The 18,852-nt window shown below is 37.0% G+C and overlaps 1 protein-coding gene and 1 non-coding gene across 3 annotated transcripts; one reads left to right on the top strand and one right to left on the bottom strand.

The window, feature by feature from the left end:
• Window positions 1-5,445: 5,445 nt before the first annotated feature.
• EIF5A2 (eukaryotic translation initiation factor 5A2) lies at window positions 5,446-18,617 on the bottom strand. Of its 2 annotated transcripts, none has more exons than XM_049628575.1 (5): window positions 18,475-18,617; window positions 17,576-17,775; window positions 16,935-17,039; window positions 9,971-10,102; window positions 5,446-9,422 (listed from the first exon to the last, which is right to left on the bottom strand). In XM_049628575.1, exons 2-5 carry the CDS (start codon window positions 17,738-17,740, stop codon window positions 9,363-9,365), a joined length of 462 nt encoding a protein of 153 aa, XP_049484532.1. In that variant the 5' UTR covers window positions 17,741-17,775; window positions 18,475-18,617; the 3' UTR covers window positions 5,446-9,362. The 2 variants fall into 2 exon arrangements, with proteins under 2 accessions (XP_049484532.1, XP_049484533.1); XM_049628576.1 differs by having other exon boundaries at window positions 10,015-10,102.
• LOC125922236 (small nucleolar RNA SNORA67) lies at window positions 10,410-10,552 on the top strand. Its single transcript, XR_007457657.1, has one exon. It is a non-coding gene; the product is annotated as a small nucleolar RNA SNORA67 (small nucleolar RNA).
• Window positions 18,618-18,852: the final 235 nt, after the last annotated feature.

Here is an 18,852-nt window from a genome sequence, read left to right as displayed (position 1 = left end):
CTCCATTTATCATTTGTTTGTCCTCTTTCTCTCCATCTATATCTACATCTATAAATCTTTGTCGGGCGGGGGGGGGGGGGGCACCTGGGTGGCTCAGTTGGTTGAGTGTCCGACCTCGGCTCAGGTCATGATCTCACAGTTTGTGAGTTTGAGGCCTGTATCAGGCTCTGTGCTGACATCTCAGAGGCTGGAGCCTGCTTCAGATTCTTTGTCTCCGTGTCTCTGTACCTTCCCCACTCCCACTGTGTCTCTCAAAAATAAATAAACATTGAAAAAAATGTAAATCTTTGTGGGATGTTTTCTTGATAATTTTCTCATTTATTAAATTTGTTCTGTTTAGGCTCTCTATTTCTACTGAAGCTGATTCTAATAACCATAATTTCCTAAGAAATTATATCATTTAAGTTTTCAAATTTATTTGCATAGAATTTCTTGTTTTACTTTTCTTTCCTTTCCATTATTAGTCATTCCTATTATTTCTCACTTTCTATACTTGTGTTTTCTTCCTTTACCTTAAATAAATTGGCCAATGGTTTGTTGTTATGTTAATTTTTTGAAGAACCCCAATTTTATTTATTTTTTAATTTTTAAAAAATATTTATTTTTGAGAGAGAGATGGAATGTGAGTGGGAAAGGGGCCGAGAGAGAGGGAGACACAGAATCTGAAGTAGGCTCCAGGCCCTGAACTGTCAGCACAGAGCCCAATGTGGGGCTGGAACTCACGAACTGCAAGACCATGACCTGAGCCAAAGTCGGATGCTTAACCGACGAAGCCACCCAGGCGCCCCAAGAATAGTTTTCTTTTTAATGTTTATTTATTTTTTAAGAGAGAGAGAAACAGAGTGCAAGTAGGGGAGGGGCAGGGAGAGGAGACACAGAATCCGAAGCAGGCTCCAGGCTCTGAGCTGTCAGCACAGAGCCCGACACGGGGCTCAAACTCAGAAGCCAGGCCATGAAATCATGACCTGAGCTGAAGTCAGATGCCTAACCGACTGAGCCACCCAGGCACCCCCAGAATTTTATTTTTTAATGTGTTATTTTTCTATTCACCTAATTTTTGCTTTTATCTTGATCATTTCTTCCCATGTGCTTTTAGTTTCTTTTTCTGTTATTTTTCTAGTTTGATTTAGGACTTTAATTTCACTTATGTTCATGCTTTCATTTTTATTGATATAGATGTTAAGGCTACAATTTGTTTTCTACAGCTTTACATACATTTTCTTCATCATCTTTCGGGAATTGCTTCTGTTGTAGTTCCCTTTCAACATAGTATTATGTAACAGGTTTTTAAATTTGCAGGTAGAAAGGTTTTCTTAAATTTCAATTTTAATTTCACTTGGGATTGGTATCAGAATGCTATTTTATTATTTTTTATTTATTTATTTTTTAATTTTTTTTAACATTTATTTATTTTTGAGACAGAGAGAGAGAGAGAGAGAGACAGAGAGAGAGCATGAACAGGGGTGGGTCAGAGAAAGAGGGAGACACAGAATCTGAAACAGGCTCCAGGCTCTGAGCTGTCAGCACAGAGCCCCACGCGGGGCCTGAACCCACGGACCGCGAGATCATGACCTGAGCTGAAGTCGGCCACTTAACCGACTGAGCCACCCAGGCGCCCCTCAGAATGCTATTTTAAGTATTTCTACCTTAAAGAAACTACCGTTTTCTTTGTGCCCTAAATATTCTTTTTTTCCCCAAAAGTTCCATTTGCCTTTGGAAGAAAGGTATATTCTCTAATATGAGAGTGTTAGTGATATGTACATAAAATCCCCAAAAGATTTACCTTATTGATTGCACAGCAATTAAAAGGAACTAGAGTGACAGCAATTTTAAGTGAAATTCACACACATAATCGTGAACAAAAAAGGGCAGACAGGCTATCAGTGTTGGGTAGGTGAGCCTCTGTTCTCTCAATTAGAATCTGGTTAGGGATCTGATGGCAACCAAGGTTGCCAAGCTTTTCTGGCCCTTCCTAACACTGGGGCACAAGTCATTGTGATGCTGGGATGTGCCCATGGTGTGGCCAAAAATTATTTTACTGGATCCAGAAATAACTCTCAAATTGGACAACAGATTGATATAACCTTGTAGGTGAGTCCTTTTCCGCCAGTATACACCCAGTGGTTGTAACTGATCCTGCTGAATGTATCATGGGAACATAAACACACCTCATCTTGTGCTTAGCTTTATTGCACTTCACAGATACCGCATTTTTTGCTTTTTAACAAATTGAAGGTTATGGCAACCCTGAGTCCAGCAAGCCTGTCGGCACCATTTTTTTTTTCCAAAACCATTTCCTTACTTCATATCTCTGTGTCCTTTAGTAATTCTCACGATACTTCACACTTCTTCATTATTATTATATTTGGATTACTGAAATTTCGCAAAACTTTAATGGATCAGAGGTTGCTTCTTATGGATGAGCAAGGAAAGTGGGTTTCCTGAGATGGAATCTACTGTTTGTGAAGATGCTGTGAAAAATCGCTGAAATGACAGCAAAGGATTTAGAATAGAATATAGTCAATACAGCAACAGCGAGGTTCGAGGTTTGAGAGGATTGACTTCCATTTTGAAAGTTCTATTGTGGGTAAAATATTATCAAGCAGCATCACATGCTACAGGGAAATAGCTTATGAAAGGAATAAGTAAGTGATGCAGCAAATTTCATTGTTGCCTTATTTTAAGAAATTGCCACAGCCTCCGAACCTCCAGGAACCACCACCCTGACCAGTCAGTAGTCATCAACATCAAGAGAAAACCATCTACCAACAAAAAGATTGACTTGCTGAAAATTCAGATGAGGGTTAGCATTTTTTTGCAGTATTTTTTTAATGTTTATTTATTTTTGAGAGACAGAGAGCATGAGCAGTGAGGGGCAGAGAGAGAGGGAGACACAGAATCTGAAGCAGGCTCCAGGCTTTGAGTTGTCAGCACAGAGCCCGACACAGGGCTCGAACTCATGGACCAGGAGATCATGACCTGACTGGAAGTCGGAAGCCGGACGCTTAACCGAGTCACCCACATAGCCCATTTTGCAATATTTTTTAATTCATGTGTGTACATTATCTTTTTAGACATATGTGACTGCACATTTAATAGACTACAGTATATAGCGTAAATGTAACTTTTCTATGCACTAGGAAACAAAAAAATTCACCTGACCCACTTTGTTTCAATATTCACTTTCTTGCAGTAGTCTGGAACCAAACCTGCAATCTGAGGTATGCCTGTAGATGTTATTTTTGTTTATTTTTAATGTTTATTTCTTTTGGGAGAGAGAAAGAGTGTGAACGGGGAAGGAGCAGAGACAGTATCCCAAGCAGGCTCCACACTGTCAGTGCAGAGCCTGACATGGGGTTTGAGGCTGGATCTCATGAACCGTGAGATCATGACCTGAGCCTAAACCAAGAATCGTATGCTTAACTGACTGAGCCACCCAGGCTCCCCTGCCTGTAGATGTTTTAAATTCCCAGTGGAACACATACTTTAGATAGGCAGTCTGAGTTCTAAATGTGGCAATTCCACAGGACACCTCCTATTTGGATAGAATGTTTAATTAAAAGGTTGGGGATGGAGGAGGGATTAAGATAGGCTGACACATAACAAATAATTAGTCTTTTCATGCTTTTTCCCCCTCCCATGCCTCCCTCTGGGAGCCTAGGCTACTGGTATTTGCAAATGGCAATAAAAGAGTGGGGCTGAGAGCTGGAAGACTCTAAACTGGTGCCTCTCTTACTGCACAATTATCTTGCTGATTTGGGAAGGTTATGGATATCAGTAATACTAGTTATGGATATGAGGTCACAACTGCCATGGTAGTCCTGGCATGGCTCAAATGTCAGGGAGTGAGAGGTGTTCTAGAATGGTACAGTGTGTAAAAGGAAAAAAGGGTTGAGCCATCTAGGGATGAAAATGTCCACATGGTGTTGATTACACACAGAATTGGAAAAAGGATGAAGGGTTTGTTTCAGGGACTCATCACACCATTCACATCACTGGGGAAAGAGAACAGCAATGCTGGTAGGGAAGGAACACCTCAGACACTGGGAAGGTCAGGGGTAGGGGAGGAACTATTAATTGCCCTTGCATTAAAGATCTCTGGAAGAATGCAAGGAAAAGGATGAAGATGGAAAGATGTTTTTACTCTTGTAACTACAGAATTTTGAATCATGGGGCTATTTTACATATTTTAAAACTATTAAAAATTTTAAAATGAAAACAAAACTATACCTAAATCTGGAACTAAAATGTAAAAATTACCATTCCCAGCCATAAAGCTAGGGTACTGTCTAGTAAGGATCCAGAATATAAAAACACAGTAAAAATAAGTTAGATTTTCTTTTAACAGTGATCAACTCATAAATACATACTATTTTCTTTTATTTTCTAAAAAATTTTTTGAATGTTTATTTATTTTTGAGAGAGAAAGAGACAGAGCACAAGCAGGGGAGGGGCAGAGAGAGGGAGACACAGAATCCGGAGCAGGCTCCAGGCTCTGAGCTCTGGGCACAGAGCCTGACGCGGGGCTTGAACCCACGAATCATAAGATCATGACCTGAGCCAAAGTCAGAAGCTTAACCGACTGAGCCACCCTGAGCCACCCAGGCGTCCCCATACTATTTTCTAGCATAAAAATGGTTTTAGGGATGTATATGTACAAGAATAGGGCAGGCTGTTAAGTTAACTTTATGTTTATTTAATATAGCTGATGAAGTTACCAGACAAATATATTTTAATGTAACAAAAAGTTATAATTGATGTATATCATCTACAATGTAAAGGATTTTAATAATTTAGTATACCCAAAGACATTTGAATTTTACCCATTTTTGAGATGTAAAATACACAATTATAATACTCATACTACATATCTTATAATTTTAAAGTTTTAGCTAAAACATGAGTCTCTGTAGATAAAAGCAAGAATTCTCCTGTACCTAAGACAAATAAAAATGTATTACTAATAAAGTGCCACTGGATTAGACAATGCCATTTCAACTATTTCCTTTTTGGAGAGGAGAACACAAGTACATAATAATATGGAACTAGCCATTTTCATTATACTAGCATAGAACTAGTAATGTGCATTGTATTTTGTAACAAGCACAAGAGTGCTCATTTATAGTAGGTATTAACCATAATAAAGAATTCCTTTCAAGAAAGATCACAATTATGACTTATGACAAGCTGTACAGTCATCACTGAATATAGTTTGGTGTCCAGAGTTTTTAAAAAATACAATCATGAACTAAGATGAACCTAAGTCTACCAATACCAAGAAATAGTTTTAGGGACTTCATATAAATAAAATAACCTCTCTCTCAATTGTAAAATAGGTTTCATCCAATTCTAAGGCGAGAGGAATAGTAGTGATTGGTAACATTTGGCAACAAGTATGTTTCTAGCAGGTGAAAGAAAGCTCGATATGCATTGCTATAAGATGCCTCTTTCACACAAGGAAAACATGCTAATTAGATGTAGATAGCACTTTTCAGGCACTTGACCTCACTTGGTAGTTAAGTTGATGTTCAGATGTATACTTAATGGAGAAACATTACATTATATAGTGACTTCAAGTCATGTTCTCACAGAACATCTGTGTTCCATAAGCTAAATCCAAATGTTCCCGCTAAAATCAAATAATGATGCCATATATCCAGTTCAGAGAAAAAAAATTTAATAGATTAAAGTTAATAGATTGAATTTTCTCAATTTTAAGATTTTCCACAATAAATTTTTCATAAGCCTTTGTTGTCTATTACTTGTCTGAATGCTAGGAGAAAAAAAGGCTTAAAAACTATAAAATATTATGCCTAAGTAAAGTTAGAAAATTTTCAACTGTTGATCAGTTCAATATAACATACGGTTTATGGAAATATGCTCAGAGTTTGCTCTTATACTGCTTAAGAGCCATATTTTCTCATAGTAAATTTGTTTGTGGTTCATATTATAGAATTCAGTATGTAAACATTTTCATGTACCCAAAGAGCATTATGAATTTTTGATCTGTTGTCCCTAGATATGTTTGAGAACCACTACCTATTTGTCTGGCTCTAAAAACTATCTCTGGGGTCCATGCCAAAGAAATGCTTTCAGATAGATCATTAAGGTTTGGGTTCTAAGATAAGACTACCAAAGTCTATTCTATAATGAAAACTATATGGCAAGATTTCAGTATAGATGTTATCAATGTTCCCATTTTGTTTTAATACTTAGGTTAAGTATTTTGATGTTAAGGATTTTTATTTGCATGTTATCATTGTATTACAATTTGGGAAAATTTGGCAATATACTTTCAGGCAGCTTTAAAATAATGCAACTTCAGCTCTTAGCACAAACAGCCCTGAGAACAATGCATTCAAATTACAGCTCAACTAGAAATAATCTAATTGAGAAACTTTAAAGTTACAAAAACAAATTCTGGAAAAGTTGTAAATTAAAAAAAAAAAAAAGTCACAACATTTGAGGCACTACCAGACTACAGTACTTTTAAGAGTTGAAAGGACTTTGTAAAAAGAACAAACATACAAAGCTGGGTGTGCATATGCACATACTCCACATTGTGCTATAATGAAAAATTGTGTCCCCAAATTTTATAGCCTAAACATTTTATTATAGCATCTCCTATTAAAGATATCATGCTCCGGCTGCAGGAGAGTTTTGGTAATTGTTATAAAGCATTGGTACAGAATTTTGTACCATAAATGGTAACGGATTCAAGAGCTTGGTTAGCAACAATTTCAAGTGACAGACAGCCCTTGGAGGGGAGAATGAAATATCATAATTATGTCTATGACGCAAATGCTAAGTCAAAGTAGCAATGATTTGATCTATTTCAGAGGGTATTCAACTTTGTAGTAGCAAATAAGGTATAACAAAGTCTTCACAGTAGAAATAAAATATGTTGCTCTAGAAAGAAACAAATATTCCACTTGTTAATATTGTATATAAATTGGTGAAATGCCTGCCGACAAAAATGGTGTATCATCGTATAATCTATCAACATGACAGTCTACACTCTATACATGGTAACCTGTGATATTTAACATTTGCTACAAAAAAGTACAACAAATACTAGGAATCAACTTTTAGTATTTCTGATGTCAAAAAGAATGAAGTTACTGCTGTTCTATGTTAAAAAATACGTTTACCTGCTTCCTTTTAATACAATTTATAAAGCTTTACTAAATGAAATATTTTGTTCTAGAGAAACATGTACTGACTTATGTGAAAATAAACAGTCCCATATCTTTAAAATCTATACTTATATATCAGAAGAGTATTTACATTTCATTATGGTACTTAAAATATTTATGCATAAATAGCTTTTGCCATTCAAGGTATGAAGATAGAGATGCATTATAATTCACATATGCTTACCTCACAATTGAAATGTATTTATGTGAAGTTTGACAAGTTAGGAACAACAAGGGCATGCTAATCCAGAATTAACAGTAAACCAGAACACTAGTATGGTTAACTGGGGCCATGTGAGTGACCAGCAAGCAGCACAGATTGAGAACTTCCTGGAATTCCTGTGGATAACAATGCCAACCAGTAACAAGTAAAACACACAGAACAGACTACTAAAACACTAGAGCAGTATGAAGTAGATACTTAGATGGAATACTGGAAAGAATTTAGCCTAATTCCTAATTGTGCTTCAGATGGGCAAAAGCTAAGATGTTATGCTAAAATGGTTAACTATAACCTCTATATTTCTTGTGCTTTAGAATTCTCCTTGCATTTCTCTTAAGTATCCTGTTTTCTTCTCCAAATGGGTTTGCTGAGGCCTATACAAGATTTAAAAATGTGCACAAATTAAGTAACTAAACCTATGGGATCTTCTGTTCCTAATACTATTTTCAGTATTGCTTCTCGGCCTTTTGGCTAAGATCAAGTGCCTAATACTATTTTTAGTTACTGATTAGATCGGTTACAGCATCATATATGTTTTCCTCCAGATGATAGGAACAAAGGTCTTTCAGAGGTCAAGGCATGATGAGAAAGGTCTCATAATCAGTCTTAGAGAATGATTACTGAAGTAGTGATTTTGTTCTAAGTTTAATTTCAATATAATGATTGTTTTTAAGTCAAAGGTCCTTGCAAACCCTGTGACAGTGTCTAGAATCCTGGAAATAAGATATACGAAGAGAAATGTAGCTGAGTCACCTAAAACACTTTTTTAAATTATTCAGTTTTTAGAATTCTTTCCTAGTTATGTTTCACACTGGTAACCTAATTAAGTACATAACAATCAGAAAAAAATATATGTACTTCTCAAAGTAAGAAAAATAATCATCACAGAAAGTAACTCTTGCTCCATGATGCACTTTCAATTCACTTTAGAAAAAGTGTACATAAATTTAACAAATATTCCAAATCAATTTAAAGAATATCCAGTTTTGCTGGACAACTAAATATTTTAATGCCAAAAAATGTACTTAAAAATGGTTGGAAAGGAGGGACTACTATAAATACCAACAATTTATTCAACATATTGATAAAAAGCACTGCATAGCATCCTATAAAGCAGGTCACTCCTTTAAATACAGAGAGAGAACAAAAAGCAAAAACATAACTAGAAAGAAACTTTCTATTTTTATGCCAGTTACACAGGCCTCAAGTAAAAACCTATAGCTCTAACCAATCCCCTTTGCCACTGTCCCCTGTAGACTCCTCCTTTGTAATCTGACTTGCTAATAACAGTCAACCTACAGTTCAATGTCTGTCAACTATGAGCAGGTAGCAAAATCACTACATATAAGGTTATGTTTAGTCTTGCAACAATTTGGCAAAGGAAAGTATGACTGAGGTAATACAGGTGGCTGCACATGCCTACTAAGAAAACTGACACTTTTTGATAACATGATTTTTGGTTAAGGATTTGTGCTTGCCACACACAGGCTGAAACTGTGACAATTCCAATCCACAATCAACTCATTCTATATTAGGTCTGAAATTAATGCAGAACAATTCAACTTAAATGTGGTACTTTGATACCACTAGATGCTACATTGTCTGATTTTAAGCCCTGGTTTATCTATCAACTAAAATTCAGGAACGATTTGCTCAGACAAATCATATCTGCTGAAGCCATCTTATCTATTTCTTGTACTCACTGAAAACCACAGGAAAGTTATAGGAAAGACACCTACAAAATTAAAAAAAAAAAAAAAGAATTACAAACTTGATGATTTTAAATTACCAATTGCCTACAAAACTAACTGAGTACAATTTCGAAACAATTTAAAAAAATGAGGTGGCTTATGAAGGCCATAGCTTTGGTGACAACTTAGACCCAAACTTTAGATCTGTGGTTGATCCAGACCTAACATTTTGCTCATGCCTGATGTTCCCATTTATTTGCAGGGCTTTATGGCTACAGCATATTCTTCACTCATTGCACACATAACAGACACCTAGAAGGGAAAAATGCAGGCAAAAAGTTATTCAGAAGGCAATACATATATAAGATATGTTATTATATACTGGATATTTGTGGATATTTTATACATGCTGACTTTGGAAAGAGGTATTCCAAGACCAGATAACCTACTTTCTTTATAGTTTTCCAAAGTAAAATTTCTCAAACTGTGGTTTTTAAGGTGACTTCCAGGAAACGGGAAGAATAAGAGCTATGAATGTCTCAATACTTATCAGATGTCATACTTCTGAGAGTCATAGCAAAGACAAAGAGTAAATCACCTTCACGCTTTAGTATTCCCATGCCATCTTTTCTTATCTTTCATAGCTCAGGTGCTGGTCTTCAAAACAAATTTGGGGTTGGCAGTGTCTGCTTAGCAAAAAGTGAACTTTGATACTTTCTTTGGTAATGGACCTCTCGGGGTATCATGGGAAAACCATCTCATAGAGCAGTATTTAAAAACTACATTTCATATTTGCCATTTTTTGCTAACTAGTTTATGCCACAGTTCTTATAAAAAGCAATCTCCCCTTAGGTCTTTACCTGTACATCTTCACCTGCATTGTATTTTCCTTCTATTTCTTTACCTAGTTCACCTTCTGGCAGCTTAAGATCCTCACGAACTTCACCGGTTTCTGTCAGCAGGGATAAGTAACCATCCTGAATACATATCAGCTATTAAAAGAAATTATATCATTTGCAGTGATTAGATTATATCACTTTGTAATATTTACATAGTTAAGTTGCAATCCACATTAATTTGTACAAGTACACAGTAATACGTTAATATATTCTGAGCTTAAATAATGCTAAACATACAAAACCATAAAAGATGTATAGACTAAAAGTATAAGTTCACTCCTTCCTGCACACCACGTTCCCCCAACTCTCTCTCTCTCTCTCTCTCTCTCTAATATGCCCTGAAGCATTTATGTGTATGTGCACAATACAAATATAGTTGCTTTAGAAAAAATAAATGAGAATCCAAGGTGATTCCGTCTACATGGGGTCTGCTCATGTCCCTCTTCAGGAAATTAGTAACTTGGAAAAAAATCTGACATGTCTTAGGTTGTTGAAAGGAAGGGGATGTTTGTTTCCTTTGCCTTCCTTTGGCTGCCTACATGTATACTTCAACCCTTTCTGGATAGGTTGCGTCTTCTTAAGCCCTTGACCTAGACCAGAGGCATTGATACACATCAGGTTTCTTTAGTCATCAACTATGACCTTCCCACCAACAGGGGAAACTATCCAGAGTTGGTCCTGGTGGACGATTTGGCCATAAGGGTGTGGCCCTTAACATGGTGACAGAAGAAGACAGGAGGACTCTTTGAGATATCGAGACCTTCCACAAATCCTCAATTGAGGAGATGCTCGTCAATGTTGCTGACCTCATCTGAAGGGCTGTCCTGTTACCTAGCCCTATCCAGGATTCAGGCCCTGGGAGCTGAAGAGGAGCAGGAGTGGGGAGGGAAGGGAGCCACAGGATAGACATCTTGTCAGGTTTTTTTCTTTTCTTTGAATCAATGTCACTTTTTGTGTCAAAAAAACATAAATGGGATATTACAGGTATTTTTCAGCAAGTTGTTTTCACTTAACAGTATGTCTTAGAAATCTTTCCAAATTGGAAACTATAGGCCTACCTAAGTCTCTTTAACTACTTCACAGCTGCATAAATAGATTGTAACTGATTTAACTGTTTTCCTATTAATGGGCATAAAGTTAATTTTAGTTTTCCATGATTACAATGTGTTTTATAATTTGATTATGAACAAAATTCTGTAGAAAACTTTTGGTGTCCAGTTTACTATAAACATTAGATTTTTTTTTAAAGACAAACATTTGCTTGTTGATGACGTTAATGAAACAAACCCAGTCTAACCTACAAAGAGACACAGTTTTGATATTGCTGATTTTTTTTTTATTACAGGAATGATGAAATAGCCAGGCTGTACTTATTTATTCTAGAAGCATATACAGTATGTCTAGATTTCTTTAAGTTTATTTAAATTTTAGTTAATGTATAGTGTAGTACTGGTTTCACTAGAATTCAGTGATTTATCACTTAAATACAACACACAGTGCTCATCACAAGTGCCCTCCTTGATGCCCTTCACCCCTCCAGCCCATCTCCCACCCCCTTCCATCAGTCCTCAGTCTCTTCTCTCCCCCCCACTGCCTTCCCATATCTGTTTTGTTTCTGAAATTCCACATATAAGTGACTACTGGGGGGAATGCAAACTGGTACAGCCACTTCCACTCTGGAGAACAGTATGGAGGCTCCTCAAAAAAACAAAAATAGAACTATCCTACCATCCAGCAACAGGTGCCTAGACTTCTAACAGATTTTATAAAAGGCAATTGTTCAGAATACCAGATGCTAACATTGACAAACACAAAAGGAGTTGAAGATTTGGTCCTTACTCCCTTTACTGCTTTGTGTTACTGTTTGTAACACAAACCTACCATAGAGGTAGATTTCAAATCTCCTCTCTATGGCACTACCAAATCTGGCTATGGCTTCCCACAGATATCTCATCAGAATTCAGCTTTTGCACATGTCTAAAACCTCAAAAACAAAAAGCATCCTCAAAGCAACTACAAATCCTTTTAATTCATCTTTGCATCACTCAAACATTTGTGAGGTAGTTGGGAGAGGAGTGGGAAACAAGGAGGTTGAGGCAGAAGTGTAGTTTTTTTTATTGTACCAATCTTTGTATACACTACAAAGTGATCACCAAAATAATTCTAGTTACCATCCATCACCATACAATTGACCTCCTTTACCCATTTCACTCATTCTCCAATCCCCTTCATCTCTAAAACCAACCACCAATCTGCTCTATAAGTTTTGTTTTCTTTTTGTTCATTTGTTTTTTACATTCCACATAGACGTGAAATCATACAGTATTTCTTTTTCTCTCTCTGACTTATTTCTCTTAGCATAATATCTTCAAGTTCCATCCAGGTTGTTGCAAATGTCAACATTTCCTTTTTTTCATGACAAGGTAGTAATCAGTTGTATATGTATACCACATCTTCTTTATTCATTTATCCATTAGTGGACATTTAGGCAGTTTCCATATCTTGGCTACTGTAAACAATGCTGCAATGAACATCTGGGTGCATATAGCTTTTGAAATTAGTGTTTTCATACCCGAAAGTGGTATAGCTGGATTATTATGATAGTTCTACTTTTATTTTTTGAGGAACCTCCATACTGTTTTATATAGTGACTATACCAATTTAAATTCCCAACAACAGTCCAAGAAGTTCCTTTTTCTCCAGATCTTTTCCAATAATTGTCACTTTTTGTCTTTTTGATAACAACCATTCTAACATGTATGAAATGATATCTCATTGTGGTTTTGATTTGAATTTCCCTGTTAATTAGTGATGTTGAATATCTTCTCAGGTATCTGTTGGCCATCTGTGTATCTTCTTTGGAAAAGTTTGTTTTGATCCTCTGCCCATTTTTTAATCAAATTGCTTGGGGTTTATTTTTTACTATTGAGTTCTTTATATATTTTGGACATTAACCCCTTATCAGATATATGATTTGCAAATATTTTCTCCCATTCAGTAGGTTGCCTTTTCATCTTGTTGGTGGTTTCCTTTGCTGTACAGAAACACTTTAGTTTGATGTAGTCCCACTCATTTATTTTTGCTTTTGCTGCCTTTGCTTTCGGTGTCAGAACCAAAAATGTAATGCCAAGACCAATGTCAAGAAGCTTACCACAAATGTTTTCTTCTAGTTTTGTGGTTTCAGGAATTATATTCGAGTCTTTAACCAATTTTGAGTTAATTTTTGTATATGGTATAAGATAATCTAGTTTCATTCTTTTGCATGTGGCTGTCCAGTTTTTCCAACATCATTTATTATATAATTCTAAATAGCCACAGGCTTACAAGGCAGATCTTTTTGATTTTGGCTCTTTTAGCAATTCCCTGAAGTAGAACTTGTCTATTTCGAGAATTAAAGGTTCCCACTGCCATTAGTGACTGAAACATAGAAGTCAAATAATACTACTGATACTTTGATATTTATTTATATAATGGTGGTATTTTATTTTTAAAGAGTTAAGAATTCATCAGTTAAACTGTGGGATGAAATATAAAGCATTTCAAATAAAATACGTATAGACATTATAAAATATCTAGTAAAACAACATTTTAAAAAATTAAACATCTTATTAAAATAAATTGCTATATGAAATAAAATTAAAATTTTCAAAAATAAAACTGTAGAAAAATAAAATTAAATAATGAAAATTATTTGATCTTCTTACACAAATTATTTTTAAAATTTCAGATATATGTAAAGTTACAAAAATAATACATCAAAATCCCATATTTTTCCTCTTGATTCACCCATTAACATTTAACCACATGTGCATTTATGTATATATGAATACATAAAATACATAGAATATACATTCTTGTTCTTTTCTTCTTTTTACTAAACCATTTGAGTATGTTTCAAAAATCATGATTCTTTAGCAAGAAAGACAAATTTTTTTTTCTTTCCCAAAAAAGACAAATTCTTATATAACCAACTTATTTTTTTTAATTAGGAAATGTAATATTGCTAAAATATTATTTAATATATAGTCCATATTCAAATTTATCAATTGTTCCAATATTGTCTTTGATAGAAACTATTTCCTCCCAACTCCAGGTTCATACATTGTACATATTTGGCATGGATACGTGCATGAAGACCACCACAGCACAATAAATATAACTGAAAAGGCCCACAGAGCTAAATTTTTTAAATGAACAGAAATAAGTATTATATGGTGACTTGATAACAAAGGGGTATGATCACTGAGTACTTACGATGCAAGGCACTGTTCTAAGTATTAACTAACTAAACCTCTCATGAGGTTTACTATTCTTATCTTCACTTTATAAATAATGAAAAAAAGGCAAGAGGTTCAAAAACTTGCCAACCAAGGTCACGTAATTAGTAAGTGTTAAAGTAAGGATTCGGACCCAGCCTATCTGGCATGAGTCATTCTCTTATCCATGATCCAGTACAGACTACATACCAAAGGCTGACACTAGGATGAGGAAAGTGAAGCACTTGTTCTGAGTGCAAAATTTAAGGTGGCACCAAAAAAACTCATCAGTGATCACATATTTTAAAACTAAAATTAATACAAAAATTCCATGATGAACAAAGTATCAAAATTTTAAATAAAGACAAAATTTGAATTACTGATTTTTCCTTTTAGGTGGCTTAGTTGGTTAATTGTCCCACTTCTGATTTCAGCTCAGGTCATGATCTCACTGTTCATGGGATGAAACCCTGAGTCAGGCTCTGTGCTGACATCACAGAACCTGCTTGGGATTCTCTCTCTCTCTTTCTCAAAATAAATAAACTTAAAAAAAAAAAAATTTGTGCTCTAGGCAAGGGCATCACTTACCTCATTCCCCTTACCCTGGTCTGGGTCCTGTTGTGTCCCCAAATAAAACCCAAACTAAATTTTCCTTTATGTTAAATCTGGAGCTCCAATCAATGATTGACTAATTTTTTTTAATATTTATTTATTTTTGAGAGAGAGGGGGAGAGAGATAGAGACGGAGAGATCGTGTGTGCATGGGGGAGCAGCAGAGAGAGAGAGGGAGAGAATCTGAAGCAGGCTCCCAGCTATTAGCACAGAGCCCTGACGGTGAGATCACAACCTGAGCCGAAATCAAGAGTCAGATGCTTAACCGACTGAAAAGACTTAAAGGAAAAATTTGGTTTGGGTTTTATTTGGGGACACAGCATGGCCTAGACTAAGGTAAAGGGAACGAGGTAAGTGAGCCTTTGCCTAGAGCACAATATTTTTTACAATTAGTCAATCACCCAGGTGCCCCAATGATTGACTAATTTGATCATGGTAGTAATTATATGAATTACTGATACTATCTTTCTGAAACACTCAAAGGCAAAAGCATTCTATGTTGAATGCGTATTAATGTATATAATGAATATTGAATATTCAAAGCATTCACATGTTAAGGATAAAAAAACAGAAATCCATTTTTGGCAAAAGAAAAGTCTATGCTTAGCCTTAGCTGCACTATCCTTACTTCAATGAATAATCACATATGCATTTAACAAATGTTTATTGAGCACCCACTATAAGCCATGTCTAAATTAGGTGCTCCAAGCATAATGGAATGATTAAATGGAATTTTTATACAGGAAAAGGGGGAGCAGAAAAGGACTACTTTTTGGTACATATCTACTTATGAGGTAATTACGGTATACATTTTCTCATTTAATCCTCACATTATCCTTCCTTTGTAGATGGGAAGACTGAGTCTCAGAGAGATTGTATAATTTGTCCAAGGTTGTCCAGCTAGAAAGTGGCAGAACTAGATCCAAACCCAAATTTGCCTGATTAAAAAAAAAAAAAGCCCATACGCTATTATTATAATAAGACAATTCAAATGTCTACAAAGACTCCAAAGAAACCTAGAAAATATTTATAAATGGGAAAATGACAATATAAAACTTACTAGGTTAAAACTATGTAAAAATATGTTTACATTATGTGTGAATAAAGAGTAAAAGGAAGTCATATGGGACTTGCAGCTGAAGGTAACATGCTCTAAAAATTACATAATACAATAAAAGCTATAGCAAGAAGTCAGTTTAAAATGAATTTAAAAAATCTAGGTATCACACTTGTATTTTTCACTGTGTAAAATATAACAGAAAAGAGTTCTGTATATGGTATGCTTGTCACTGAGATTGAAGACTTACAAGAGAGACTTTAGTTATGATTAATCTGAGCTCCCACATCCTATGAGGTCAATGGTTTGGTTACCATCAATTCTCCCAAACCAACAAAATGTTATCATTACACATGACCTATCCAAATATATAACTGGAACTAAAACTTGGAAGTTTATACCTATAATTTAACAAAAGGTCACAGCATGGTCACTGAATGTAAATAAAACAATTACATAGTTTTGTATTTTCTTTACTATATGCAGTGGCCAGGTACTTCATCTTTTATACTAATGGCTTTCGGCTGACTTCCCTATTTAAGAATACCAAATTCTAACTCACATTCATTAATACACAAACTTGGTTGGTGGAACATGAATCCCAAAGACTTTATAAAGTCTTAGGTTTTAGAAGTGAAAAGAAATAAAATACCAGGGAGGGAGTTACCTACATTTGAAATAGTTTACAACAAAGAGCAGTTTTACCAAACATTGGACTTATTCAGTCACAAAATGCAGTCACTTGATCTGAGAAACAATAAGACATGTTCAACTTTTTAAAAATTCAAAATGTTAAAAAAATAGCAAATTAGCAATAATTATAGATAAGGTACAAGTGTTAAATATCACTATTTTTCCAATTTTTAGGATAAGTGGTGCCTAATATTTGGTTAGAAAAACCTACAAAACTACTCCCAGGTTTTGTTAAATTACAGTTAACAGTAGAATGTATTTGCAACTTTAAGAAACAACCAGCATTTTACAGGAAATTGGTACTCACTTGATAATCATTTCTCTTAATATTTGGAACATCCATGTTGTGAGTAGAGGGACAAATATCTTCATATTTTTTGCCCGTGAAAATATCAATTCCAACAAGGTGAACCTAGCAGAAAAGGGAGAACAGGGAACCTGTTTAATCTTTGCCAAGTATATCACTCATTACATACACAAGAGCACAATACCAAAGCTGATTATGACAGATTCTTTCTCCTTCCAAGGTCATCTAATTTTATTTTCTTAAAAAAAAAAAAGTAGTGGTCATTGACTTGAGAAGCAGTGAACCAAACTAAACAGTTTCATGACATATCCAGACCCAATATCATATATAGTCCAGTAATTCAATTATAAGATGCATAAGAAAAATGAAGTTATGTTAGAACACATTTTCTCATCTGAATAGATTATTCTAAGTCACTAGGATTTCAGGAAAGTTTCATTTCCCAGTTAAATGAAACATTATAAGGGCCCCAAAAGGAAATGCTATATTTCAGCATGCAAAGCAATAGCTGGTCACCCGGTAACTGTGGGAAGAAAAAATTGTGATTATTACAAAGTTATAAATATGGAAATCTCATGTTCCGCACTGTAATACAAATGATTAAAACCCCAACGCAAAGAGAGACCTGGAAGGGCACTTACCTTGGCATGACCGTGCTTTCCAGTTTTGGAAGTTGACATCTCCACTATTTTGCATGGTCGTCCTTTGAGAACCACGAAGCCGTTTTTGCGCAGGGCCGAGCACTGCATTGGGTAAGTGCTGGAAGCCCCAGCATCTCCAGTAGTGAAATCAATTTCATCCGCCATGGTGGGCTGGGGAGATGCTAGCTTTTCCCAGGGAACTACACAAAAAGTTTGTGTTTGCTTTTTAACAACGGGAACGCAGGCAGGGAAACATCACATTTCGGACAGGTTACGTACCAAACATCATGGATCTATTATTTTTTCATTTATAGAACACCCACAAAAGAATAGGGGGCACTTCTAACTCCGGCCTCTACAAACTTTTCCATCCATTGGTGGGGAGGTAGGGAGGGAGGTCGCAGATGAGCTCCTAGCGGGTGGGGGATACCCGCCCTGGGCACTCACCGGCGCGGGGAGCAGCAAATCTCGGCCCCCGTCGTCCCACCGCAGGAGAAACCGGCGACCTTCCCGCACAGCGCCGCGCCGCGCCACCCGGCCCTCCGCCGCCGCCCTTATCCTCACTGCGGGGGACCCAGCCCAGGCCGCACATCCCCGAGAAGGATGGGGATAACAGGACCTGGTCAACAGCACCTGGCCCCCAGGCAGCAGGCGTGCACCCCGCCCTCCAGCCTTTGGCGCCGTCGCCCCGGCCTCTCAGGCTCCCCCTTGTCCTGCCGGCATCCTTGGCCCGGCCCGGCCCGGCCCCGCAAGGGCCTGAGCCCTGGCGGGTCCCGCGCTCTCCTCCGTTCCCCCATCCATCCTTCCTCCTTCCCTAGTTTTGGACTCGGCTCCGGTCGCCTTCTCCGGCCCTGCCTCGCTCCGGTCCCGGCCCTACCAGCTTTTCCCCATGTCTTCACCTTTCAGCAGGGAAAGAGCTCCTTTTGCCTGCGCACCGGCGCCGGTCCCCTACAGCTGCGGCGGCGGCAGCGGTGGCGGCCCCGGCAGTTCCAAGAGACGGGGCGGGGCCGCCACACTTTCCACACCCCGGCCTCCCCGCCCTTTCCCGCCCCCACCACAGCCCCACTTCCGGGATAGGTCCCGGCGCGTCACAGGCACCGCCCTCTCGGGCTACCATTGGCTACAATGTTCACGAGGTCCCGCCCAGTCACGTGAAGAGCGCCCTGGCAACCCCACGTGCTGCGGATTAGTGCACTTCCGGCGTGAGGAGCACTTTTTGGAGTCCGTTTGCTGAGGGTGAACTTAAAGGCAAGGAAACTTGCTACCTCAAACTTTTA

This window comes from Panthera uncia, chromosome C2, assembly GCF_023721935.1.
Source record: "Panthera uncia isolate 11264 chromosome C2, Puncia_PCG_1.0, whole genome shotgun sequence".
In the NCBI taxonomy this organism is placed as follows: domain Eukaryota; kingdom Metazoa; phylum Chordata; class Mammalia; order Carnivora; family Felidae; genus Panthera; species Panthera uncia.
The sequence above is the reverse complement of the archived record's forward strand: the minus strand, read 5'-3'. Positions and strand labels throughout refer to the sequence as shown.